The sequence below is a fragment of the Lupinus angustifolius genome, chromosome LG16 (genome assembly GCF_001865875.1).
Source record: "Lupinus angustifolius cultivar Tanjil chromosome LG16, LupAngTanjil_v1.0, whole genome shotgun sequence".
NCBI classification, from domain to species: Eukaryota; Viridiplantae; Streptophyta; class Magnoliopsida; order Fabales; family Fabaceae; genus Lupinus; species Lupinus angustifolius.
This window is the reverse complement of record NC_032024.1, coordinates 16,583,201-16,598,311: the sequence shown is the minus strand read 5'-3', so window position 1 is coordinate 16,598,311 and position 15,111 is coordinate 16,583,201. Positions and strand designations below refer to the sequence as shown.

Below are 15,111 nucleotides of genomic sequence, written 5' to 3'. Positions count from 1 at the left end.
CAGTATAAATTATAATCTAGAAGAAGCACTCCCATTCCTTTCTTTATAGTAAACAATAGATCAATTGGTTTCTATATTTTTTTTGTCTTGTATGTGGTTCTATATTAAATGTAATAAAAAGCATTTGTAATAGATATAATTAATTAATGAAATTAGCACAAAAATATTAAGAATGGAATTACTCATATTAAACTTAAAACTACTTATTAATTTCAAATTGGAATATTTAATATCATTTTATTAGTACTGTTATGTCATATTTTATAAGTAATTAAAATTTAAAAGTAAAGTTCAATAAATAACAAATTAGGTTAAATACTTACCTCTTTAAATGAAAATCATTTTATATTATTTTTTTAATATAAATAATATTTTCTTAACATATCCTACATTAAAATTTTATTTTGTGACTAAAAATTATTATCGAACAAAAAAAATACCACAAAGTATATATAATTGTTTTGAACTGAAAACCATCGAATCTATTTTTTAAACTAGGTAAGGTAAACCTCCAAGACTACAAATTAGGGATGATCATGAGTCAGGTTGGGTTGGATAAGACTTGTTTCTTACTTGATCCTTCGAATTATTTTTTGAAGCAAAAAATGGCCTGAAATCCGAAACTAACTTGTCCCAAATGTCATCTAGGACAACCTTTTGGACTCAATCAAGACTAGATTAAATATGATGCATACCATTTTTAGATAAAGTTTTCCTCAATATTACTTATTAGTATGAATATCTAATTTGACAAACAAAATGATATATGTATATATATATTGTTAATCATGTATATATGATGGAAAAAATTAGAAAAACAATAATATTTTAGATCAAACAAATGCATTGTTTTGTTCACAATTGAATATATACACATACAAAAAATGATGAACTGGTAAACATGGGTCAGGTCATGTTTGTATGATGAAAAAATTAGAGAAGTAATGATTCTTTTTAATCAAAGAAATGTCATTACTCTATACACAATTGAATAGACATACATGCGAAAATGATGAGTAGATAACCATAAGACAGATCGGGTCAAGCGTTTCCCTTACTATACTCTAAATATTGATTAGATCTAAAATTTAAACTCAATCTCAATTGTAGACTCAATAAAACCAGGTCATATTTAGATATAATCATAATAGGGCATAATGGGTGTTGTTTACCCCTACTACAAAGTGCAAGAGGACATAAACTAACTCTCCTCACCCCACACATGCAATAACAAAAGCATTAGGAGGGACACATCAAGGAAACATTAAATAAAATAAGCTGAGGAGTTACCTCATATTTTTGTAAATATTATATACCATCTTAATTAACATCTTTTTAAGTTACACAAAGTTACTTTAAAAACCTAGTATGCAATCAATCTCATTTCTTAGTTATTCTTCATTATACTTTTCTAGGCTTTTAGGCTTACATTATTACTATTTTATTTATTTATAGTAGGACCCTTTATCTCAAGGTCCAAGGAGGGAATAAGGGTATGCTATGCTTTTTTTTTGTTTCCCACGTCCTCGCATTGGAGGCAATCCTGTCCGAATCGGGAACGTCCACAGGTACGTGGGGCTAACTCTCTCAACGGACATTTTTTCTATTCATAAGATTCAAATTCAGATTCTTGCTTAAGGGGAATCAAAATGCATAACTTGAACCAACGTATTTGGGTAGGGTATGCTATGCTTTAACATCACATTTAAAACCCTTAGCGTTGAAAAATATATCATACACAAATCCACCACTTTCTTACAACTACTACTTCTCTCTCTCTCTCTCTCTCTGAATGACCTACCACATGGAGAACCGACACCACCACCATGAATCAACCATCTTAAGTTCTAGCCGCAACATAGATCCTATAATCAAAGAAATGGATTTCTTTGCATCAAATAACAACAACAACAACACTAATGATAGTTTTAATGATGATAATCATCATCATAAGAAGCAACATAATCAAGATCAAGATGAATCATCAACTCTCCTTATTGATCATCATCATCATGTAAATGTAAGGTTTCAATTCATTAATAATATTATACTTATACTAGTTCAATTGTTCATCAATATTTAAGCATACACACACAAATATAATATATATAAATATATCTCTGTGTATTTAATGTGAACTTTGGAATATTTTTTTTATGATGTGTGTATATGCAGACCGGGTTGTATTTAACGTGTGCAAGTGCTGGAATATCAAAACCAAGTAATAGTGAAAATCATCAAACTGAGGTTTGTAACATGCCCATAATTAATTTCATTAATTTTTTTTTTTTTGCAGTATTTCGTTTCAACAATATTAAATGTTGGAAATAAAATTTTTTCCTTCTAATAGATGATTAAACTTGAAAGAGAATTACGAAGAGTACAAGAAGAGAATCACATGTTGAAAACTACACTGGATCAGATCAGTAAAAGCTATAGCCAACTACAAGTTCAGTTGTTCATCTCTTTGCAGAATCAAAAGCCTCATCAGGTGAGTTATATATATATATATATATATAATATTAAATTTCTAATATTTAATTGTGTATGCCTTATTTGTTATATCATACCTAGGATGGTCATATGATACATGTTCATATTTTTCATCCTCAAGATCATATATTAAAATAAAGTGTATTTTCATCATTAGTTAATTTTCTCTATTATCTGATTAATAATTTGTTTTAATGTTGTTTTAGTCTACAACGAAAGCATGATTTGTTTGTATGTGAGTTTGCTATTTTAATTTCTCTCTATTTTTCTTGGTAGGGGAAGAAAGAGGTAACGTGCCTCACTTAAATTGGAAAACCGTGTTCTCTTTATTTTATTTTTATAAATCTTCCAAAACTACTAGTACTATATATATAATTAAAATAAATACATATCATGACTGACTGAAGTGAAAAAAGTTATGAAAAAATATGAATAATTAAATTATATTTGAGTGATCAAAATTAAAGAAATACACATCATATTTTTAAGTGATTATATAATCATTAAATAACTTTTCATCTTAATCATTTGTAAGAAACTATATACGGGAATATTTATCATTTAAGTGACTCACCCCATCAATAGAAATCCATGGTAGCACATTTATTATTTCAAAAAATATGTCATTTCATGTGTCATTTTTTGATTGGTTGAAAAATATATATTTAAGTTAAAACTTTAATAATTAAGTACTTCTCAATTATAATAAGTTACACATAGACTAATATATTTTTTGAGATAAAAAATATGCTCTCATAATTCATATACTAGGACCAACTCAGCTCAATTGGGCAAAAAAGTTGACTTAGTTAGCTTAATTGATGTTAATAGCATCAACTACAGTTGTGATAAATGTAATATAGTAGCAGCCACATCTACGTTCATAATTTAAAATCTCAGTGATATAACTATAATACAACCACAATTAACCATAATTTATATTAGTATATATCCCTTTGGCCATTTTATAAGGAATTAGATATTCTTCAATCAAAAGTTATGCACTTTATGTACTTATTTGACTAACAGTTAAAAAAAATGTGAAAGTAACTGAAGTAACTAATATATTTGTGTAACAGAATATAGAAGAAAATATAATGGTGTCAGGACAAAAAAGGATGGACCCACAAGAATGCCCAAAAATAGACGCCAATGATACACCGGTTTCTAATGATAAGTCAAATCAAGAGGTATAGGTTCTTGTCTTCTTCATCAATGTCAAAGAAACATGACCATATCATCATTGTAACAGGAATCTTCTCCTCGGAGAGGGTTGAATTTCTATTTTTTCGATTATGGTCTATTTACGAGTTAAATTTTGGAGTAGAAGAATGAGAAAATAAAAACTTAAGAGTCATACAACAAATGTATTTCATGATTTTGAAGTGTCTCATTTCCATTCATTTTCTCCAAAATTCAACTAAAAAACAGACCTTTATGAGATAGAAATATATCTAAATGAGATCATTTCCAACACTACATAATGTAATACTTGATAGAGATTGTGACATGTCTTTAAAATATTTTTAACCGTCCATATTATAATTTGTTTTTAAATAAAACATATTATAAATTAGCAAATTCAGATTAGGCCCAAAAATATCATGTTTTTATTATAAATAAATGAGCTAGATGAATCAACCACTCACTTGTTTTTCTCTTGTTCAAAATTCTACAATGTTTGGAAAAATCTATATTCTCGGTTTGGTCTCGACTCAATTACTTATAATGATGTTAAGACCTATCTCTTTATTCATGCAAACATGTTATGGTTGGCGATCAAGAATCAACAAATGTTGTTATCCCTTTGGTTTGCAACTATTTGGTTTTTTTGGCATAATAAAAACAAAATTATTTTTGAGAAAGTACGATTTCAACTTGATGATGTGTTGGAGCTAATTTTCTTACATGCTTGGAATATTCTTAATGCTCGATTCCATAATTTCTCGTTCTCTCTTGTTGAGTGGGTTTCGAGCTTCTCAAATTGTCTTCTTCATTGTTAACTTCTACAAATTTTGTGGATAAAAATATCACTTATTTTCCTAATTACCTTTTATTTAATAAAATTCATTGCTGATAAAAAAATCATATTTCTTTTGTTTTTTATTTTATAATATTTCCCTGTCCATTATAGTGATTCTTTATTAATCATTTGAGACATAACATTGGAAAACAGGTTAGTGGTGATCCTCATGCATTAGAAGATAGGTCATCCTCACAAAGTTGGGTCTCATCCTCATCCAAGAGTCCTAAGATAGAAGAAGAAGCCAAAACTGAAGAACAAGTTGTTGCCGATCAGCTTCCTTTCAGAAAAGCTAGGGTTTCTGTACGAGCAAGATCAGAAGCTAGTATGGTAATTCATTTTATTTTATCTTTTTATTATGAAAATAATGTAGGAATAGACTATTTTTTTTGTAGAAGACATCTTAAGCTCTTATTTTTAAAGAGGGGTGTAATGTATGTAAGACATAGAATATTGAAGATAAAAAAATGGTTATCTTTTAAAAAGGAGAGGGTCCACTTACTTTAAACTTACTCCTCATTCTAGCCATCAATTCTAGGGAAATTCAATTGTTTGAATTAGTGAGTAAATCTAAACCATTAGATGTCCCTAGAATTGATGGTTAGAATGAGGAGTAAGTTTAAAAAACTTACTCTTAGAGTAAGTGAATCCCCGCTCTTTAAAAATTATATCAAACTTTGACAACTCTTCTTTTATAAAAGAAAGAAAAACAATGTAAGACTTTCTTTTTTCAAAAAAAGAAGTATAGCTAGAAAATTTATCGATTTCACATGGACTATTTAGTTATTTTTTAATCAATTTTCTACTCATAAGAAATTCCAATATTAAGTGGAGACATATCTTAAACGGCACATACAAAGTATAGCTAAGAAAAAGAAACACATAGATTAGATCCAAGAAAATTTTGTTACTCTAATAGAATCTAGAAACTTTGTTGCAAATATACCATTTAACTTATTCAATGAAAATATATTGTAACTACTTTAATGTTTATAGACTCAGTAATCAACCAACAATACATTATTCTAGTAATGTAAGGTATCCTAGATCTCATAATGATCAAATGATCAAAGATTCGATTACTGAGAACGACATTTAATTATTAGAATGATCAATCACGTATCTCGAAAGAGATTAGTTCATTACTCATAATAATAAAAGTGGAAGTTTATAGAATAAAAAATTATCTCTCATTTCAGATTAGTGATGGATGTCAATGGAGGAAATATGGCCAAAAAATGGCAAAGGGCAATCCTTGTCCTCGTGCTTACTATCGTTGTACTATGGCTGTAGGATGTCTTGTCCGTAAGCAGGTAACTATGTTCAATTTCAGTTACATTTAATTTCCTAATTTCTTTCAAACCATGCATTTGTTTTTGTTCTTGTAAATAATACTAATTAGACGCATACCAATATCTATATATATGGCTTTTACCTAAGGTGTTAAATTAAGAACGTCAATGATCAAAGGAGTAGAATAGAGTAGTAGTAGCTTAATCAAAGGTTAGAGATCGACATGAAATAAATGAAACTAATATTCCGAGATTTTATTAGTGATGTAAGTCTCCGCTAAATTTTTAGGATGACAAAAAAGGTTAAGGGTTTGATTAATGAGAGTGACACTTACACTTATCGGGAGAGACAATCATACATCCCAAAAAAAGATTAATTCATTACCCAAAAAGGTGAGAATATATCATTGATAGTACAAAAGAAGTGATATATCACAACTCGAAGAATATTGTCCATGTGAAAAATATTGTTTCAGGTAGAGATCAATCATCTATGACAAAATAACTATATTTTTCTATTCTCAACCAATCAAATACTACTATGTGTAATGTTGTTAACTTAAAAATTAATTTTATATTTATTTGACGGATATTTATCAAAATTGTATTAATGGTAATGGACTAGACATAGAGAAATACAATAGAAGATCTCAATTCCATATTTTAATCTATAATTATGTTGAATACAACATAACATAAACCACAACCAATACCATAATGTAAGACATTCTTTTTATGTAGAGCTTGCTTTGCCTTCTAAGCAATTTTATTTTTCTGGAATAATCAAAAGTATCCCCTTACTCTACGAGTAAGAAACTAATATCTTTTGAAATATGTAACTCAACAAATGTTACTTTTAGGAATTGAACATTTGACCTTTGATCTAATACGTGAAGATTTTTTTTGATGAAGCAAAACTTTTTTCATTATTTGGTACATAATGGCATTATAAATTTGGTTCCCTAGGTACAAAGATGTGCACAGGACAAGACAGTGCTCATAACAACATATGAAGGAAATCACAACCATCCTCTTCCACCAGTAGCAACAGCCATGGCCAATACAACTTCAGCAGCAGCATCAATGCTTCTCTCAGGTTCAACACACACCAATCAATCACTAACAACCTCTTCAGGTTCATATTTCTCATCAATGGCAACCCTATCAGCTTCAGCACCATTTCCAACCATAACCCTAGACTTAACACAAAACCCTAACAACAACAACAACAACAACATGCAACAACTTCAACCAAGATTCTACCCTCTTGCATTGCAGCATGCAGGTTCTCATGGTGGGTCCTACCTTCTAGGGCAACCCTTATTCTTGTCACAAAAGATGGTGCATAATTCTTCAGCTATGCCCTTAGTTCAACTAGGGCAAAGAAATAATTCATCATCTGTGGTTGAAACTGTGAGTGCAGCAATTGCTTCTGATCCTAATTTCACTGCAGCTTTGGCTGGAGCAATCTCATCAATCATTGGAAGAGGTGGAAATAGTAATAATATTATAAGTAACAATGGAAGTGGTGGTGCTGTGTTACCAGAATCACAGTCATGCACAACATTCTCCAAAAACTAGTTATTATATCTATATATATGTAGTGTGAGGATTATATTTCAACAACTATATAATTTCTGTGTTCAGAAAGAGAAGATTAGGCACAAGATTATTAACACTTTTAGTTATTACTACTACTACTATTACTATTATTATTATTATTATTATTATTATTATTATTATTATTATTATTATTATTATTATTATTATTATTATTATTATTATTATTATTATTATTATTATTATTATTATTATTATTATTATTATTATTATTATTATTATTATTATTATTATTATTATTATTATTATTATTATTATTATTATTATCATCTGTAAACAAAGGTTAAGTGTGAGTGCCTAGGTGTTGATCTTGGTGGAAGGTTTTGGGTTCTGTAAATTACAGCTATCACATCAAATAAATAAAATATGTAGATCTTGGTTGAGGAGTACTATATTGCATGTGACATTTTCTTGCTTTGTTGATTTAATTATACGCTGTTTATACAGTAATTTTTGAGTTTATACAGTAAGTTAGTTGATTACACCAACTATATATTATACCTGAAACAAAAATAATAAAAATATATTGACTTTTATACTATTTGCATTTGTCTTTACAAAATATTGTATTTTATTTAATTACATATACTTATCTCTTCTGCATGAGTCCTCATAAAGATAATATCATTAAAACTCATGGGACATCATTGTAATTTACTCTAAAAAAAATCATGGCTCAAAACATACAAGTTAGTGTTGCAAAAATCATATTCTACCTACTGTTCAAATGAAAAATTGGTCCTCATAATAATATAATACAATAAATATACTGATTATGCAATTATACCAAACAAAATCAATTATATTGGACGGTTTGAATTTAAAATTACTTTTTAATGAAACTATCTTAATTATTATTGAAATATTGTTATGGAGGATCAAACACACAAGGTCGAATGTTCGATTCCTGTGAACGACACTTATTAGGAAGGGTAGCCATTAAACATAATCATTGGCAATCAATATAATAAATTAAGAAGACAAATTATTTATTGTTCTAAGGTAAACTTGTAACATCATGTAAATTGTGAAAAAAATTGTGTCACAATCATTCTCTCCCTAAACAAACAAGAAATAACCCACTAATTTTCTCCAAATGCAACTTGCAATTGTTATAAAACACTTCTAGGAAGTGAATAAAATCCCATATAAGGTAGCTTGTGAAACAAGAGTTTTAGGAACATGTCACATGTGTAACATCATCTAAACATAAAAACTAAGGGCAAACATGTTCAACCTTGTTGCTGATTTTGGAAGATGCAGCAACCATAATTGTAGTGAAGAACACCACAAATGGCATAAAGCAGAATAGATCAACTTGGTTCTGGTGGCACCACTTTCAAACTTCTCATCCATTCAAAGAAACTAGGATCATCAAAGTGAACAAAACTGCTTTTCAGCTTTGTCCTTTGTTCTGATGTCAATGATCTAAGTTGTGGGAATCTTGCCTCCTGCAAAAAGTTGCATGTGACAATTTCAGCAATGTGATAAGGACCTATCTATCATTACCATTTGGTAGTTAAGTTAGAACATAACAAAACATAACATGGGTTTTATTATATGCTTGGTCTATTTATTATAAGATCCGCTAGATCCCCAAAAAGATTAAAAGGTCAAGGGTTCTATTGCTGAGAGCGCAATTTGTTGGGAGAGAGCCAATCATGCACAATGAAAGGGATTAGTTTCTTACCCATAAAGATGAGGGGATACCTTTGGTAGGACCCAAAAAAATACTAGCATAAGGACAATGGTTAATGAACTCAAAAGTGCAAAGTCAACATTGGGAAATGATGTATTTTAAATCATGTTTGGTTTGGATTTTTTTTGGTATGCTTATTTTGGTTTATGAACTTTTTTATAATTAAGCTTGTTTAGTAATCTGCTTAGTTTATAAAAAACTTATAAACCAAGAAAAATGAGCAAAAAGTAACATGTTCAAAAAAGATGGTTAGTTTTTTTCTCTCCAGTTTATAATCAAAATCTAAAAACACAATCTATACCAAACACATATTGACCATTGCTCTTAAGGCAATGTACCCTTTTATAAATAGAACACAAGAACAAGACATAGATTAAAATGTAGGACATTATCATTACACAAAGGATGGAACCAAAGAATAGAACAAAACTACTCTATAAAGTGTCTTTATACAATTCTATTTCATTCTATTTTGTTTTGTCCACACATCAGATGTTACCATCATAGTGAAATGTCCTTGGTTTTTTGGACCATGCCTCAAACTATGCATCATACACGGAACTTTGGCAAACATATTCCACTTTCACAAAAAAAATAGAACAAAGTGATAGTACTCACCTGCTCATAAGGAGGATCCTTGTGTGCTGGTATGAGACGAGAGACGAAGTACCGAGCCTGGGAGCTACCTTCCTGTTTTCAAATGCAAATAGTCTGTTATTAGTTTAACTTTCTCAGCAGAAGATGTAACTAGGAGATATAGAGAGAGCAAACATAGTACAAATAGTAAAGCAAATTGACCTTAAACGCAAGGATACGAGGAGCTGGAAAACGGAACTCAGTCAGCTCTTCTGCCAATGTCCGGCAAGCGGCTAAAGCAGCAGCACTTCTTACTTCATCAGCTGCAAGTTCAGCACCCTGAGATCCACTCATCAAAAGATTATATATGTTAGGAGAGATAAACAGAACAAGAGAATGAAAATTTTATGCAGTTAAAGACACCACAAACATGCGGAGCAAAAACTTTACAAGACTGACACTCAAGCCAGAAGAACTAGAAAATTATATTAATGATCATAAAAGTACAGGCTCAATTATGATTTTGGTCTGATTAATTTTACTATATTTAGTTTCAGACTTTCAGTACCCCGAGTTTAATTACAAAATAGTTGGCCGCATGGTTTTCTAAGTACGCAATTGAATGAGCATTGCGCAGTGTCACCTTCATGTAAGCAAAGTCAGCAAAAAAGGGTGTCTATCATCAAATTTGATGCCATATAAGTGCAAAAGAGGTTTTGCCATGGCAGCAAAGGTATATCAACAAAAATGGATAGGAGGTTTAATTACAATGATTTGAAAACTATATGAATAACATTTGTTACAATTGAAACTTGGGAATCAAGATTAAACTAAGTAAAACTATGGACCAAACATATAATAAAGCCTAAAGATTTGTACACTGGTCATAAATATACAGTCTGTTTCAACTTTCAAACAACACCCACAACCTAGCCCTCAACTTCTCTGGAAAAAAGTTGAAAGGAAAAGAAAAGCCCTGTGAACATTTATGATCATCGGAAGGAGAGCAAATGTGTATTAATGACCGAATTAGAGCACAAACCCCGAAAAAAAATAAAAAATATATCAAATGGTAAAGATTATAAGTTAATTTATTTATCCACATCTCTAACAAAGAAAATGCATGCTAGAAGAGATAACTGGAGCGTACCAACCAAATGAAGACATCAGTGCCATGGTCAAGTACTACAGCAGCATCAGACTGCATAGCAAGATCATAAGCCGGTAGCTCCTCGAAAGTTCCACCCTCTCTGTGCATCAGACAACGAGGAGCCAACATTCGAAGTGATAGATCAAAGGATGCATTCAGAAACAGGTTCCTCAGCACAGACCTTTCATCTTCGTGGCCAATAATGCTTCCCAATAGTGGCCCTCTCCTGAGATGGAAAAGGAGTTCCGGTAAGGGAGAAATCTCTTTTGGGAAGCGATGAAGTTTTGATTTGGGTAATTGGGATCCAAATTTTAGAGCAATATCCTTGATTCTTTCATCTATTGTTGCTCGCATATCAATTGCATCAACATGGTTTTTGGCCCGTAATAGAGTTCTCTTTGCAATGAGGACAGCAGCCACTTCATCCTGAACACTCTCGATATATCCTGAAATACTATCCACCGTTGGCAGTCTAACAGTGATGACCCTTGACACATCGGCTTGATACACATTTGAATACTGAATTGCAAACTGGAAAAAGACAGAATCGCTTTTAATATCTCCTTTAGATTCCATGGAGATAGAGAAACTTTGTGTTTCTTCAACACTTAGCATTTGGATATAAAGAGCAGTATCGTTTTTAAACGATTCATGGGTGTCTACATGCGACTCTTCCCCAGGACCCACAACTTGAGTTATGAGGATATCGTCTGATGTGCGCAATTCTAACAAACCATGAGAGCCTGCTGATCTAGCAGATGCCCTTTGCAAGTTAACACCAAAGGCTTCCCCAAAATCATCGTGAAGAACCAAAACTCCACCGGATGCTTTTGCAAGAGGCTGTAAGATAGGAATTCTGACAGGGCACGTTCCAGCACATAAAATATCTATCACAGTATTGTGTCGATGAGCCTCATGACCTAGATTCTCCATCCATTTCAATGCTGTCTTTTCCATATAAGGATAATTCGGGTGACTAAAGGAATGAGGAACAGATCCAGGCCCATAAGTGTTCGGTCCACCGGCACAGACAATAATTCTACTATTGCTCCCTGACCTTTTGACTATCCCTCGGGACAAATCAGCAGATGGGCCCTGAATTATAGCAAGAGCAACCTCAACAGCAGTTCCTAGGCACCGATCTCTCGAAGCTTCTGGTATGTTCAACTTGTATGCCCTCAATGATGAAAATATGGAATGTGCTACAGGCAGTGAAGCATGCATCGGTGACAAGTATATGCCAGTACCATAAATCAATGATTTCAATGATTCTTCACTCAGTGATTTGTCCCCAGGAAGCACATCAGCGGATGACACTGACTCCTCTGAAAAGTCATATACTGATACAGTACGGCCATACAGTACAATTCCTAATCTAGCTGTTGGAGGTAGAGAATCAACAAAAGCATGCAAAGAACTCTGTAGATGCTGCAAATGAGGTTCATCTAAACATTCGTCTATAACCAGAACAACTGGGGCAGACATTCTGGAATCTGAAACTGGAACAAAACTTGGTCCCTTGTTCCCGGTTTGAACATAGTCAACCATCGCTGAAGACAATTCAGGAAATCTGTGAAGCTCTTCCTTGCTATGTGCAATGTACTCACCACCGCTTCCATTCAGTTTCCGACATATAACACACTGCCACTGCCCGGATCCAAGCAATATGTTGGAATAGATATTTGCATAAGCACCACAGCTTTGGCAGCGATGGGGATCACGCTGTATAACCTGAGGACCCGTTGAGACATCTCTCCCAGGAGAGAGCAATGCCCCGAAACCCAAACTGGGTACATTAGCTTGTTTCTTATGTTTCAATACCTACTTATCAAATAGAAAGGAAAAGGTCAAAACATAAATTATATATAACAACAAAGACTTTGCCCATTAGACGGATTCAGCTACATGAATCAAGCAATGTCATAATGTTCTACTATATACCATCTCCGTAAAAAAACATTTTATCTCTAAAACATGATTTATATACACATAAAAAATTGATCATAAGGAACAATAATTCAATATAAAAAAACCACATGTTGATATAAACAAACTAACAAAGAGTATACCTTATGTGCTGAGAAAAGAACAAAGGACGACTCTCCATCAGGAACGTGGTCTTCTATCACACCATCAGAAACTCGCTGCTGCTGCAACTCAACCGATCCATTCGAAAATTGCAGAGGCGACAAAGCAGGTAAAGACGAGCCTGAAGATAGAGCAACTGGCTGCGGCGATGCAGGGGATGTGCGAAACGGAACCGCAGCGGGGCGAACAGGCGAGGTAAAAACAGGAGGTCCAGGAGGGGTACTCAATTGAGGAACAACAGAACTACCAGTTTTAATAAACCCACCATTTGCTGGTGACAAAACATTAGGGGAATGGTCTTGTTTTTGTAAATGCAATGTTGGTGGAGGAAATCTAGGTGCTGTTACAAAACTTGTAGGAGGTGGTAAAATTGGATTCTTGCTATCAATATTTGAAGATGTAGAACTCTGTGTTTCTTTGGGATTTGAAGGGTTGAACCCAACATTAGGGTTTGTTGGGTTAGCCATTGAAAATTGAAAATTTTCACCAATCCCTTACAAACCCAGTATCAAAGATTTAAACTTTATACAATTATGTATAGTTTTACAAATCGAATTGATTCTGGGGTAGTGATTAAAATTCAAGAAATGAAATTAGACCCTCATCAAGATTGTTCTTATTTCAGAATGAATGAACAAATCTGTATAAAAGAAATGAGGTAGGGTTTAGAATTGAGATCAAGATTTGAATTGAATGAATATAAAAGATAATAAAAAAGAAATGTACCTTAGAGAGGGAGAGAGAAAAACAAAGTGAAACCTCGGTTTCGTAGTTACGTTGGTTCGTTGATGTTGTTGTTCTTCTTCGGACCCTTGTATCTGTTATTTCGGGCGAACACAATGTTATTCCAAATAGTTTCTATGTGCTATTGCTTGTGATTGGTCAAAAGAATAATTAGTTATTAAAATTTTAATTTAAATATATTTTTTCAACCAATCACAACCCGTGAAACATGAAGTGACACATTTTGTGGGACATCGACTGTGCTCTTGTTTCTTTCCTTGCTTCATGCCACGTTGCTACCTACGTCAGCACCTCGAGATTGAGATTTTCCTAATTAGATGCAATCATGCAATGATGAGGATATTATAAAAATTAATTATCATAATTATTATATTAAATATTAATATATTTGATATATATATATTAATATGATTGAATGACTAGATTTTATTATGAGATGTTAATAAAATGAATTATAAATAATGTCAAAGTACTAAAAAATATAAAATATATTTATTAAATAAATTTATGAATATACGATTTCACGAGAAGAATATTATGATATATGTCTATTTTCATAAAGTTGTTATTATGGTATACGTTGGAATTTTTTTTACAGATATCTATGAGTACAAGATGTACGATCAATATTAAAATTTATGCAATGTCATTATATCATCTACTATTCATTTATATTACTATTTTGAAGAGTAAAGATGGTTAAATATAAATCATAAATGATATGATGACAGTGTATAAAATTCATATCATATCAGTACATATATCTTTTTCTCTTAAGAAAAATCATACATTTTATAACGATAATTGATTTTTACACATTGAAAAACAAATGAAGACTGTGATATCTGATCGGGATGGAGAGTACCACTATAGCAAATACTTGATCCATTTGCAAGTTTCACCAAGAACATGAGATTGTTACGTAATACACTATGAATTGAACATCGATGGAAATTATGAGAAGTATGAGAAATAATACAAAACTTCATTAATGCCTGTGAATTGAAGCATTAAATACTACAATGTATATATTAAACAGAGTTTCAACCAAATCTCTCTCAAAGACAATTTTGGCCTAAATATTGGAAACGAAGTTTCATATAGGATTCCTCTCTAAAGTGGTAGTTTATTATATATATATATATATATATGCAAAATTTATTGAGAATGACTTGATTAATAGGAGTGATCAATTTCAAAATATTGCTTTTAAAAAGGATTACACTCAACATCAACCTTTTGGGCCAAGTGACATAATGATTGTCACCCCCCTACAAACCCCTACAAGTAAGTGGAAATGCCCGAGTTGATCAAATTGTTAATGAATGACAATAAAAGAATGTTGAATAACATGTTAAAGAGTTGTCTGAACAATATGTTGCTCAAGAAATAACGAGACAATATTAATAAGATCTACTAGAGTCAA

The 15,111-nt window shown here is 31.7% G+C and overlaps 2 protein-coding genes across 3 annotated transcripts; one reads left to right on the top strand and one right to left on the bottom strand.

Annotated features, from left to right (window-relative positions):
• On the top strand, window positions 1,721–7,470 carry LOC109329451 (probable WRKY transcription factor 47). 2 transcript variants are annotated; one of them, XM_019563128.1, is made up of 7 exons: window positions 1,721–2,020; window positions 2,176–2,247; window positions 2,351–2,491; window positions 3,573–3,683; window positions 4,670–4,846; window positions 5,716–5,829; window positions 6,775–7,470. In XM_019563128.1, the coding sequence occupies exons 1-7, from the start codon at window positions 1,793–1,795 to the stop codon at window positions 7,387–7,389; spliced, it is 1,458 nt and encodes a 485-aa protein (XP_019418673.1). In that variant the 5' UTR covers window positions 1,721–1,792; the 3' UTR covers window positions 7,390–7,470. The 2 variants fall into 2 exon arrangements, with proteins under 2 accessions (XP_019418673.1, XP_019418674.1); XM_019563129.1 differs by lacking the exon at window positions 3,573–3,683.
• On the bottom strand, window positions 8,394–13,435 carry LOC109329447 (protein transport protein Sec23A-like). Its single transcript, XM_019563121.1, has 5 exons — window positions 12,923–13,435; window positions 10,854–12,674; window positions 9,926–10,042; window positions 9,746–9,817; window positions 8,394–8,879 (listed from the first exon to the last, which is right to left on the bottom strand). The coding sequence occupies exons 1-5, from the start codon at window positions 13,406–13,408 to the stop codon at window positions 8,742–8,744; spliced, it is 2,634 nt and encodes an 877-aa protein (XP_019418666.1). The 5' UTR covers window positions 13,409–13,435; the 3' UTR covers window positions 8,394–8,741.

Bases quoted from the DNA above. Each gene is read 5' to 3' on its own strand.
- LOC109329451 (XM_019563128.1), top strand. From the start codon at position 1,793: ATGACCTACCACATGGAGAACCGACACCACCACCATGAATCAACCATC. The intron at 4,847-5,715 runs GTAATTCATTTT...CTCTCATTTCAG, and splicing joins CAAGATCAGAAGCTAGTATG to ATTAGTGATGGATGTCAATG. The intron at 5,830-6,774 runs GTAACTATGTTC...TTGGTTCCCTAG, and splicing joins GATGTCTTGTCCGTAAGCAG to GTACAAAGATGTGCACAGGA.
- LOC109329447 (XM_019563121.1), bottom strand. From the start codon at position 13,408: ATGGCTAACCCAACAAACCCTAATGTTGGGTTCAACCCTTCAAATCCC. The intron at 9,818-9,925 runs GTCAATTTGCTT...ATTTGAAAACAG, and splicing joins CTCGTATCCTTGCGTTTAAG to GAAGGTAGCTCCCAGGCTCG. The intron at 8,880-9,745 runs GTGAGTACTATC...AACTTTTTGCAG, and splicing joins AGGATCCTCCTTATGAGCAG to GAGGCAAGATTCCCACAACT.